We start from the raw sequence: 12,818 nt of genomic DNA, 5'->3' as shown, positions 1-12,818 counted from the left end.
GGTTTTTGGGGCAGATTTCCTATAAAACTGATCAAAGATTGGGACTTGTAATTTAGGCTTAGTACAATGACTAGTTAGTCCCACCGTTTTAAATAATACACTGAAAGACTTTAAAAAGGTGACAAAGCTGATCATAAAAGAGCAGCATGGCCATAAGGGAGACGCCTTCAGAAAAAGTCAGAGGTGAGAGCCTTGCATCAGCTTCCGTATGTTGTAGAACTGGTCAAATTACTCACTGTGATTAAGATGTCCAAATGTATTATTTGCATTCCGGCAGTATTTGGAGGCCTCAATCAAAATTGCCCCCTTTCCCTTCTCACCAATCACAGTAGGTGCAGTACGGACACACTGTAAATTCTTTGGGGGCAAGGACTGACTTACTAGCTAAATATTTAGACCTTTTCCCTCTTAAGGGCTCGTTCTTGAAACAATTTGTTATTCTTAAGTATTTGGAGTCATTTGGATGAACAATCTGCAGACTACAAGTTGTTCACAAACTGCTCACTTTCACTATTTACAGTGAGTGGTCATTTAAGTCACATGGCATAATTTCTGCTTCATATCTAGATGGAAGCTTTTCAAAACAGGAAAATAACCAACAACAAATGACAAACAGCAAATAATAAATAGTGAGCACAGACTGCTCTTACTCATGCTTGTGTCCCCCAAAATAATACAGGTATTGCAAAGGTATATCTATTTTCTAATGTTCATGCATAGCAAACAACACTGCAAATGTTACCAATAAACAAATCAGAATTAAAACAAGGGTGACGAGCACTGAAACACCGTTTTTGCGACATTTAACCAACCAGATCAAGTGGAGGAAAAGACCAAACTCTTCTTTAGTGGATGGTGGTTTTTAAGTGACAGAAATGTAAGAATTCTTATGTGCAATCAATTTAAAAATCTACTGGTGTTCCCCCGTGGGGTTCAAAACTGGTGTATTTTACAACCACTGTATTGCATTATTGCAAAGATCTCCTCACCTTCCTATCTACTTTGAGTCTGTGCGATTATCAGTCCTTACCTTTACAAAATTTTATTGGGGAAAGAGAGAAATGCCTGAACATCAAGTTTTTGCACAGTGACAATGACAAAAGCTTCTCAGATGCTGAGAATACATGTAACCAATGTCACTGGAATCAGGCACTGGACATTTTCACTTCACATTATGGCATCTTTTCCAAAAAGAAGCATTAACATTTCTTCTGTGTCTCCACCTCTTTCAACAAATGCCACTTCTGGTTGATGTTGGAAATAAGCTTAATTTATTCATTTGCTATAATAAAAATATGCGTTTTCTCACTGGTAAAAATTCTTCACTTCCAGGCCCATTTTACATGTGTAAATACCACCCTCTTTCTAACATCCAGTTTTCTACACCTCCAGCAAGCAGTTCATTACTACTGCCTGATCACCGAGTGGAAATACAAAAACAGAGTTTAAAAAAAAAAAAAAAAGCATACACCTATACAATGTTAGTTTTTGTTCCAGTCCTGGTTAAACATTCAGTTTTCAAAAGATTCGCACCAAAAATCGCCCTAGAGGAGGAAGTAAACTTACCCAGACAGACAGTTTTCCATACCTGCAAAAGCTCAGCTGCAGCATCAGAAAGTCCAAACTCTCGCAATACACGAATCTGAATCTCATAACTGACAGTGGCTCCTTCTCCACAATTAAGAGCATATGCTCTTTGAACCTGCTCAGTATGACGGAGCTCCTGGAGCCGTTTGACCATCTCTTTAACAACAAGGAGATGGGGAACTGGTGGGGGAGGGGAGAGAGAGAAAAAAAACGACAGTGAAAAGTTACAAGAGAATTTATTTCTTAAGATGTTAATGGGACTATGCAATTCAATGACGTGATTAACTTTAGTTTTTCATTCAGAATTAATGTTAGGCTGACTATGTTGCTGAAGACGACTGGCACCAAGCCAAAAGTAGTATGACTTACATATTTGTGCTTAATGCCTTAGAGCATCTTTATGGGATAAAGTGTAGAACATACTAGTGCTAAAGATGTGCACCATTTTTCTGGCTTCTCCTAAAGCGAACCACAAATATACTCTTCTTTGTAAACCCCTTACAGGATGCAGGATATTTTAAATCTCAACTGCACATTCGCTCTGGAATACTATAGGCCAACAACATGCTGATGTTCTTGCCGCAATTTATGTTTTTGGTGGAATTCTGGGATCACAAGACCATAGTACCAGTAATAATTACAGAAAATGCATTTTAAAGAAATTACATGAGTTTTAAGCCAACATAAACCTGTGAAAATTACACTGTTTTATGCAGCTGCCCTGAAATAATTAGAAATCTTTCCAAAAGGAAATCATATGTAATTTTGGGTATTTGGCTATCCTATTGCACAACTATTATGTAACATTTTGCTGCTGTCTGGTAATGGGTGATATTTCTTTGTGAATTTTCTGTCCCTAGTAACATTTGCATATCTTGAGAAAAGTTAAATCCAAGCCTCCGTAAATGTGGCGTTGGAATCGTGAACCTCACCAGCTATCCAATGGCAAAATATTACCATTTGTGATGGAAGGTGCACAAAGATTAAATGGATTAGACAGCAAGAGCAATGCATGGGGTATTTGCATTTCAGAGGTGAAATAAACACCACATCATGTAACTACAAACAAACATCAATTGCTTCTAGTTTCATAAAGATCACCACAGTGTGTGCAGTATCAGACTTGCTAATTTTTCCAAAATGTTTTCTTTTTTATTTCTGGCATATGATCTAACACAGTAAAAATGAGCAGAAAGCAGTATCTCCAAGAGTCTCAAACAAGCCTCTATACTCTGTTTCACCATGGCAAAACACTCAGACAGTAAAACACTGTATGTGTCAAGGTCATACTAGATGAAAGGAAGATTTCAGGGCAGCATGACTCAGTCTTCCATTCAAAAGGTTTGTTAACAATAACCTGGCTTGAGTTTGGAGCAATTTTTCATAAATCACACACATTTTAGTGTTGTCTGGATAGCATCCATTGTAGAAGCAGGATACAGGAACAATATAGTTTCACTCAGGAGTTCATGGGCCAAGTTCAGCTCTTGCATGATTTCTGATTCAGACAAACAGGTCCAAAGAACCCTGACAAGAGTTTGCTGACCATAACCTGAATACTGCAGGTACAGTTCAGCAGAGGTTCACAAAGCCTCAGGAACATGTCACGCTACCAGCCCAAAACGTTCAGTCTGTCCTTGTGGGGGAATGATCAGCTGAGAATCATACCTAGCTCCTGGAGCACAGACAGGAGAATGCTGCTTGGTTCTTCAGGTGGCCAGCTCTTTTCTGCTCTCTGTGCTCCAGGGATGTCTCCTGGCATGAGAGCACAGCTTGTTGTAACATATGCCTGAAATGCAAACTTATTTGGCTCAGTGATTTCCCTGCTCGTGGAACTGGCTAAACAATCCCTTGTTCTTGTTATCAGTGGAACATTAAATAAGGTGGGCCATTATCAGCACAAAATACTGCACTGGCTTGCTCTTTGTTTTGGGGTGTGAGTCAAAGCGTTGGTGACAATCTTTAAGCCTTGAATTGCCCAGAACCCAGCTACGATGGCATTTAAGATTGGTTGAGATGTTCTCATTCCACATCCTTGGAGTGGAATTTTTCAGGAGTGGCAGCAGAACATTTTCAGTCAAGGCCAACTTATTTTGGGGAAATTTTTCCTGTTGGCAGCTCACTAGTGTTTGAATTTGGCACAATGCAACATGTTATATAATTTGACATTTGGTTGATTTTTGTTTGGAGTCTTGTCTATAGGATGGCAGCGTTTCTGCCTTCTGCTGTTGGGGGCATGTGCGAATGCGATCAGTTATGGATAGCTCTGTAGAGTAGATATTTGAATCTAGTATCATACTGGTGAGATACTATGGTTATAAAAGTGCTTCTACACTAACTGAATACTAGCACCCTTTCTACTGGGGCTCCTTTCCCTCACAACTAGTTAGAATTCTACTCAAAAAAATTCCCACTCATCCCAAACTCAGAGTCCTTGGAGGAAATCTCTTAAAATAAGCAGTCCATCTACCAACCCCAGATGCGAAAACTCTGGGAAACAAGAAGAATTTAATAATCCCCATCAACAGAACACCAGAGGACAGTAAATAGTTTGCTGCAGATCAGCTAGCATTCTTACCTGGGATTTCATTGGCGACAACTGAAGGAGGACTGGACTGATTACTGCTCATTTGCTGGTGGCTAATCATATGACAGCACTGTGGCACTGCGTTGTTTACCATGTAGAGGGTGTCGGGCACGTTGGACATTCTAACCATCCGCAAACGAACGAGGTCTGTTTGTTCCACCATCATCTCATCTAGCACCGACTAAAACAATAGAAGTTAGATAATAAGAACTGCTACAAAAAATTCTACTACTTTTCCAAAGTTATATTTTCCACATAGAGTAACCATAACTCAACCAACTACTGCCCCCCGAAATATGCAGGTCAATCCTTTTAAAAAGGTACCACGAATAATGTAGGAAGCACAGGGGCTCCCAATTTATAACATTACTTGGGTTTTCTAGAGTATTTTCCACTCAAAATTCTCATAGCACTTTACAATCAACAAATTAAGTTTATGCACCCCTCAGATGAGGCTGGAAATATTTCTTCACTTTATAGATGGAAGAACATGAGTCAAGTCCCTTCTTCCCTCCTCACCCCGATTAATATTAGCAAAAAGAGTACTTTAATGGTAGCAAAAGGGATTTAATGTTGGAGTTTCTTTAGTTTGATCCCATGAACAAAAAATTAGGAATCTCTCCTCAAAAAAACACATTGTCAAAATCTCTTATACTTATGGACTCTTCTTATGATTACAGAAGTTCGATCTTCAGGTGCACAAGAGCACCGGCGGGGTGGGGGAGAGGGAGATGAGAATAGCTGTCTTTACACTGCCCTTCTGTCACCCAAACCTAGGCAATGGCTGAGGCCAAACCAGCTCCTGGCATAAGTCATGGCTGCTTTAACACGTAGCAGTGGTCCTCAAGGGGCCACTTTGTGAGCCAGGATTGCCAGATGGCATCATATTCCTGCCCCATCACAGACATGCCCTGGCCCTTTCCTAAGCCTGTCCTAGGATGCCACCTGCACCTCAGCTGCTACCTTAAGGTGAGTTATGGGGAGGTTACTGCTGGAGGTGCACAATGGGGGACTTCAGTAGAGCTGGACAAGGACAGCCATTCTGTTTTGCAGAGGATTTAGAGATTTTAAAATGTGGCTTAGTTCACATTTGGAATGAAAAACCAAAAATTTTAAAATTCTCTGAAAGGTGGAATTGCCATTCTCCGCCTAGCAGAAGCCAGGAGCCCCAGGCTCTCAGCTTTCCATCATACCGCCAGGCAGGTCTTCCCTCAGAATTTCATCAAAACCAAAGACTCATCAAAACATTTTGATTTCAGTGAATCAGGAAATTCTGACTAGAACAGTTGTCAGGTTTTCCAACAAGTTGTAGACTTGGGTCTGATGATCAGCCCCATAAGCCTTGTTAAACTGAAAGTGTTAGTATTTTAGACCAGCACATGCAAACAATACAAGATATACTGAAACTTTCTGTCTGCAGAATTCCTTGTTGATGTCATTACTAAACTGACCACATATTATCAATGGTTACCTTTGCCTCTTCTACATATGGTGAGAACAGTCGTGGCCTAACATATATCCCAGCATTTTTTTGCCGTAGCCAGGCATTTGACTTTCCACCTTCTGCTGTTGGTAGCATGTCTGAAGGAGGGGTGCTAATGAGGCCTCTCTTCATCTGTAAAAGACAGAATTTTTAAACTGAACGTATTACAATTTATATTAATATTTTAGTAACCAAACATGCTGAATAGGTACAGCCAAGCTCCCTGAGGAATTTAAGTGAAATAATTTTTTTTTTTTAAATCAAGTAGTACTCGGATCCAAAATTCACCAGCCATTCCAAATTTTGCACAAAACTTCCATTAAAAATACTATTTTATGATAATTATCAAGAACAAAAGTTCATAAATTTTGGTGCCTCTATCTCAAAAAGGTAAAATAACCCAGGACTTTTGCACTGCTTGAAATATAAAATCCCACAGGCTAGATCTGTGTGTCTGAAAGGTGGATTGTGGGGTGTGGGAGAAGAAAGACTTACAGCATCACTCAGTATTTCACTGTTCATAGGTAAAATGTGCTCAATGCGGACAACAGGTAAAAGAGAAGATAGGATCTCTCTCAGCTCCTCAATGTCAAGATCTCGCCTCTTTACACCGCGTTTGTTCACACTGTGGGCAGTACCACTCAGTAAATTGGGCTCTGTGGAAAGGAATAATAAATATATAGTCTCCACCTGAATAAACATTTTTTAATAGGAAAACAGAAGTTCTACCTTTCTGTTGCAGGAAGGAAAAGGAAATCTGCGTAGTCAGTGACAGACAGTGCCTCGCATTGTTTTTCCACAAAACGAACCAGTATGCCACCAGCACAATTCAGTCTGGTTCCTATGGATGTGAGTCACCTGCCCAAAAGCCATTTCCCCAAAATTTATTTTCTATCTGGCTAGTTACTGCTTAAGCTGACGGAAAGATGGTTTGTATAGATATTTCTCAGGCCCCTTTGCAAAACCATGCTCCTGCAGCAACAAAAAACTCTTTTCATCCCCAACAGTTGGTAGTTCCTCAAGACTCTTCTGTGGATTCTTTCCCTTCCCCCAGTGGTTTCCAAGAAAGACCAGACTATTTTCACAGATTTTTAATGGCAAAAGGGACCATCATCATAATCTAGTCAGCTATACAGCACTGGCCATATAACCCATCTAGGAATTTCTGCATCAAGCCCATTATTTCTGCTTGAGCTACAATACATATTTTACTACATACAACTGCAAATATGCTGAACAGCTCCGCAGAACGACTTCAGAAAAAACTAATGAACCATCCCTGTTACCTCATATATTCAAGAAGGGATCACCTAAAACAAGAGATCAATCACATGTTCCTACACACTGGAAGAAAAAAGTATCAGGAAACCCACACAGAGATCATGCAAGAACCCCAAAACAACTATAAAAAACCTGATGACAGCTACCCACCACAAAAAACAGAAAGTGGAACCAACTACTCGACAATGCACAGAACACCACATTCAGGAGAACCCATAAACCAGGACCCACCACTTGCACACTACACCCAACCATCAAATTATCAATGCTCCTTTAACTGGAGTTGAATTATCTGTACTCTCCAAGGGACTGAACTTCTACCCACCACAGAACTTGATACTATACTACAAGAGAACTACTAGAATTATTTTGCTGACTCTGCCTCAAACAATTCTTTCACAACAAAAGACGACACCACCCACAACTACTATCATACGCCAAACTGACAGTCATAAGAAAAAAAAATCATTTGACTGGACATCCCACAACAGATGAAACTACATACTTGATTATTACATTAATTACTTCAGTAAAATAATCAGTGAAATCCTTAACAACCATCACATCCACCACAATCTTTCCACCGCTGAGAGGACAGCTATACAACCACTGAAATCCAGCCACCAGATAGTGATCAAGCCAGCAGATAAAGGAGACACCATTGTTGTCTTCAACCATGATGATTGTGTCATGGAGGCCAACTGACAACTCTCTGACACCACCTATTATAAAGGAATCAAAGAAGATCCCACACCACTTTTCAACCAGCAATTTAGGGATATCATCAAATCCTTTCCCAAACAACTCTGAGAAATTACACACATCATCCCCCCCATCTTCCCAAGAGACACAAATAAGGGAACCCAGGCAGATCCATTATATCTGCCACAGCACTCTTACCCTAGGAATATGAAGACCCTTAGAAACCATCCTCAAACCACTCATCACAGAAAGGGCCAGTTTCCTTCAGGACACAAATGACTTTCTCCAGAAACTCCACAACATTAATAACCTCCCACGGAATACCATTCTTGCACTTCCTAAATCGGGGTGGGCAAACTTTTTGGCCCGAGGGCCACATCTAGGTATAAAAATTGTATGGAGGGCCATGAATGCTCACAAAATTGGGGTTAGGGTGTAGGAGGGGGTGAGGGCTCTGGTTGGGGGGTGCAGACTCCAGGGTGGACCCAGAAATGAGGAGTTCAGGGTGTGGCAGGTGGGGTGGAGTCCAGGGGAGAATGAGGGCTGCGGGGGGGGAGGGGTGCAGGCTCTTGGGTGGGGATGAGGAGTTTGGGGTGTAGGAAGGTGCTCCGGGCTGGGGTCTGAGGGGTTCAGAGGGCGATCAAGGTTGGGGAGGAATGAGGGCTCCATCTGGGAATGCGGGCTCTGGGGGGGGGGGCTGAGGATGGAGCGTGCTCCGGGCTGGGATCGAGGTGTTCGGGGGTTGGAGCCTGAGAGGGGGTCAGGGGTGCAGGCTCCAGGCAGTTCTTACCTCAAGCAGCTCCCAGAAGCAGCGGAATGTCCCCCCCTCCGGCTCCTATGCACAGGTGTGGCCAGGCGGCTCTCCTGCGTGCTGCCCTGTCTGCAGGCACCGCCCCTGAAGCTCCCACTGGCTGTGGTTCCCGGCCAATGAGAGCTGCAGGGACGGCGCTTGGGGCAGTATGTGGAATGGAGCCCCCTGGCTGCTCCTATACGTAGGAGCTGGAGGGGGGACATGCCACTGCTTCCGGGAGCCGCGCAGAGCAGCCCCGGACCCTGCTCTCCGGCTGGAGTGCAGCAAGCCCCAGACCCAGTTCCCCACTGGGAGCTCGAGAGCCCACCCGTGTCCTAAATACACCAATATCTCTCAGAACAACAGAACTGTTGCCTGTCTCAAATAGTAGAAGGCGATGGACAACACTGACATATCCATCCCACAGACATTATCAAACTCATCCTTTTCATCCTCACCTTTAACAATTTTACATTCAATAACAAACTTTATCCAAACCATGGGAACAGCCAGGAGTACTAGGATGGCTCTTCATGGGCCACCTTGAGGAAGAACTTCTGAACAAATGCACCATGATCAGCTCCAGACTACTATATACAAGAAACCCATGGTTCACCACGCTTACCTTCATAGATCCAGTAATCACCCCAAACACACCAAGAAATCTGTTATCCACAGCCAGGCACTCAGACACCACAACATATGCTCCAAAGAGAAAGCCCAGGACATATACCTTAACACACTTAAAACTGCCTTTACCAAACAAGGATACTCCAACAGAGAAGTAGACTGCATCATGGAACGGACCACCCAAATACCCCAAGAGAATCTGCTTCAATATCAGAAAAGAACTGCTGACTGCACACCCCTAGTTGTCACCTACCACCCCACACTGGAACGCATATGGGGTATCAAACAAGCCATTACAACCCATACTTGATGAGGACCATATCCTGAAAGAAAATCTTTCCCAAACCCTCTTTTCTGGACTTCAAACAACCATCCCAACCACATTAAACTCACCATCAGAAGCAAGTTCCCCACAGACCAGGACACATCAACTCAAAATGGCACCACACCCTACCATGACAGATGCAAAAAATCTGCAGACATATCTCCACTGGTATGATGTTCAACACCCACCACAACATACCTTTCACAACATGTGGTGTACCATATCCAGTGCACTAAATGTCCCAATAATTCTGTAGGGCAAATGAGACAAATCACTATGCTCTCAAATGAACTCAGAAAAATAAGAGACAAAACACACCATATCACCTCTAGGCGAACACTTCTCACAAAACCATCATTCCATATCTGTACAACACCTTCAGAAGATGAGCCTGGAACTTAAATCCAAAATTCTGCTAGACATCAAAAGTCATGGACTTAAAGACACTGGATTTATAGCTCATTATAACAATCTGTAAGCCACTAACCCTCTTTGTCCTATGACTAGGGCCCTACCAAATTCATGGTCCAATTTCGTATGTTTATATCTGAAATTTCACGGTGTTGTAACCGAAGGGGTTCTGACCCAAAATGGGATGGGGGGGTTTGCAAAGATGTTGGGGGAAGGGGAAGCCCCAAGATTGACACCCTCACTTCTGTGCTGCCTAGGCAGCAGCCATTCTCTGCACTTCCTGCAGTTAGAGGAGGTTCCGGGAGGTGGAGGTGGGTAGGATTTCCCCCATGCTGCTAGGAGCGCCCCAGCTGGGGCCTCCTAGTCCAGGGCAGTGACAGATTAAGGGTGGGGCCCCCAGCCAATCTGGGGGCCCCTGGAAAAATGAGTGCCCCAACTCCAGAAGAAGCCCTAGGGTGGAAGCTCCAACTAGGTCACCTGAAGCCCCAGCAGGAGCCCTGGGGGGAAGAAGCAGCCCCAAGCCTGGACTGACCTGAGCCTTGGCTGCAGCTGCGGGGCTGAAGCCTCGAGCTGGGCAGCCTTGAGCTTGGACTGCCCTGAGCCCTCGCTGGGGATGAAAGCCCCGAACCGCTCCGGTGGTGGGGAGGTGCGGAAGCCCCAAGCCCGGGTTGCCCTGGCTGGCAGGGGGTGGGGTGCAAAAGCCCTGAGCCTGGGCTGGTGTGTGTGTGCGCACACGCGTGGCTGTGCGTGAAAGTCCCAAGCCCAGCCAGTGTAGTGCAAGAAACTGCTACCTGTAGGAATTCGCTACCTGTAGCAGTTATTCATATATAAGGAATTGTTAAAAAACTGCTATCTGATGTAGCAAATTTCTACAGATAGTTTCAGTTTCTCACACTACACCAGCAGGAGTGGAAGCCCCCAGCACTGGCTGCTGGGGGAGGAAGCCCAGAGGCATGGCAGGAGCAGTAGGGGGGAGAAGCCCCAAGCCCAGCACCTAGGCTGCTGCAGCACATAAGTGAGGGTGTACCACCATCATTTCTTTGCTGCCTCTGGAGGAGGATCTAATCTCTCCATGAAGAGCAGCCATGCAGGGGAAGGACAAATCCTGTCCCCGCCCCAGTCTGGCTGGACTAACAGCTAAGAGCCCAGGGCTCCCAGCAGCAGGGGAGATCAGATTTCACAGGGAGGGCTGATTTCATGCAGTGAAATTGGTAGGGCCTACCTCTGACTGTAGAGGTGTTAACTGGCCATTTCACCTTAAATGGTCAGTCAGGAAAGTAACTGAAAAACTTTCCTCATGGACTGTATTTTCTAAATGGACAACCTACCCTAAATTCTCAATTACTGAGGGACAATCTCCACTCATTGATATATTTTGCTTTCCACAACCAAATCTCTGTACAACTTTTCATGAGTGATGTACCCGAGTATTCGGATTCTAATATCTAAACTGTATTATTAAATCTATTCACCTAAATTTGGGTTATTGCTGATTATGTACTCTATGCATCATATAACTTTTAAAAAAACAAACATTGTATTTGTGGCTAATCTAAGCACTATACCCAGATGTACAGACACTTCTCTCAACCTGTGTATTTTTATATACACATACATACACATACATATACATATACATACATATATATATATATATATATATATATTTAATAAAATTTTAAATATGTCTTAACTGGTCTCCCTTTGTATGTAGCTGTAACACTCCAAGTACCTTTCCCAGACCTGAAGAAGAGCTCTGTGTAGGTCAAAAGCTTGTCTCTTTCACCATTAGAAGTTGATACAATAAAAGATATTACCTCACCTATCCTGTCTTTCTAATATCAAGTGTGCTTGTGGCTATTTTCTAATACAATGTTTATTTGGTACTGCTGATGTTTTAGTGAAGACAAATTCCCAGAGTCGTGCTTTAGTTTAGCTTTCCTTTGCTCACTGTATAGTCAAGGTTACATATTTTCTTGAATTTAAAAACTCAGTTTGAAATATGTCGTCCATTTCTCTAGCAAGTTTATTTTTTAAAAACAAGGTTCTTACCTCTGTCTGCTATTCTTTTCATCAACTGATGTTCTCCCCATTTAACAAGATATTTAAGAATATCTTGTTCACTTGCCTATAATAAAGAAATGGAACACAATGCATGCTTAGTTTATTAACAAAGCGTTTTGGGAACCACTGAACAAACAAATATTTCTCAGGCAAAAAACTGAATTGAGTCACCTCAACAAAAACACATTCACATTAGCCTTCGTTCTAATGTACCACTGTTGCTTCAAGTACTTTGTAGTAAAACTGATATCTAAACTAAGGAAAAGACAGTAGGAAAGTCTAGCTTTAAGTTCTGCTACACAATATAAGTTTCCCAAAGCAATATAGTTTGCAAAGAACCTGGTATAATTTGTTTAATCTAGAAAGTGATCATTTATTTAAAACAAAAATAAATCCTCCTCAAACCAGCTAATTCTGTTGGTTTTTTCCATTATGATTTTACAAGTGTCTTCCCCCACTGCCTTCGCTCTTTTAGGAGTTTACAGTTTTAAAAAAATTATTTATTGTTTCTAGAGTTAAAAAAAAATCTATTTTTAATAAATTATTTCTATACATAAAAAGTTCTGGAACTCATCTATGCCACATGCGCCTCCCTTTTCTTCTCAGCAATCTAGAGTTACCACCTGGCCAGTATTTTTACCAGCTGCCAGGAAAATAATTTAATCTGCCCCATCCTCCCCCCCGCTTTTTTTTTTTTAAAACATTAGATCTAAAGATTTTCATTAGCACAATACACTCGGGGGAGGAGGGGAGAAAGATATCTAACGTTAAAAGTTTCTGTGTCCAGTAGGGCTGTCAATCGCAGTTAACTCAAGTGATTAACTCAAAACAAATAAATTCAATTACAAAAATTGTGATTAATCACAGTTTTAATCGCACTGTTAAACAATAATATAATATCAATTTAAATTCATTATAAATATTTTTGGATGTTTTTCTACATTTTCAAATATATTGA

At 42.2% G+C, this 12,818-nt stretch overlaps 1 protein-coding gene across 2 annotated transcripts in view; it reads right to left on the bottom strand.

The window, feature by feature from the left end:
• The window catches only part of BTBD7 (BTB domain containing 7), a 100,274-nt gene that overhangs the window by 9,201 nt on the left and 78,255 nt on the right, over nt 1–12,818 (bottom strand). For both annotated transcript variants that reach the window (XM_045016054.1, XM_045016053.1), the window contains exons 5-9: nt 11,849–11,924; nt 6,153–6,313; nt 5,646–5,789; nt 4,166–4,355; nt 1,589–1,767 (exon numbers count right to left, since the gene is read on the bottom strand). In XM_045016054.1, coding sequence (XP_044871989.1) covers nt 1,589–1,767; nt 4,166–4,355; nt 5,646–5,789; nt 6,153–6,313; nt 11,849–11,924 — 750 coding nt within the window. The remainder of the gene's footprint in view (nt 1–1,588; nt 1,768–4,165; nt 4,356–5,645; nt 5,790–6,152; nt 6,314–11,848; nt 11,925–12,818) is intronic.

This window comes from Mauremys mutica, chromosome 4 (assembly GCF_020497125.1).
Source record: "Mauremys mutica isolate MM-2020 ecotype Southern chromosome 4, ASM2049712v1, whole genome shotgun sequence".
NCBI lineage: Eukaryota > Metazoa > Chordata > Testudines > Geoemydidae > Mauremys > Mauremys mutica.
This window is presented reverse-complemented; position numbering and strand designations above follow the sequence as displayed.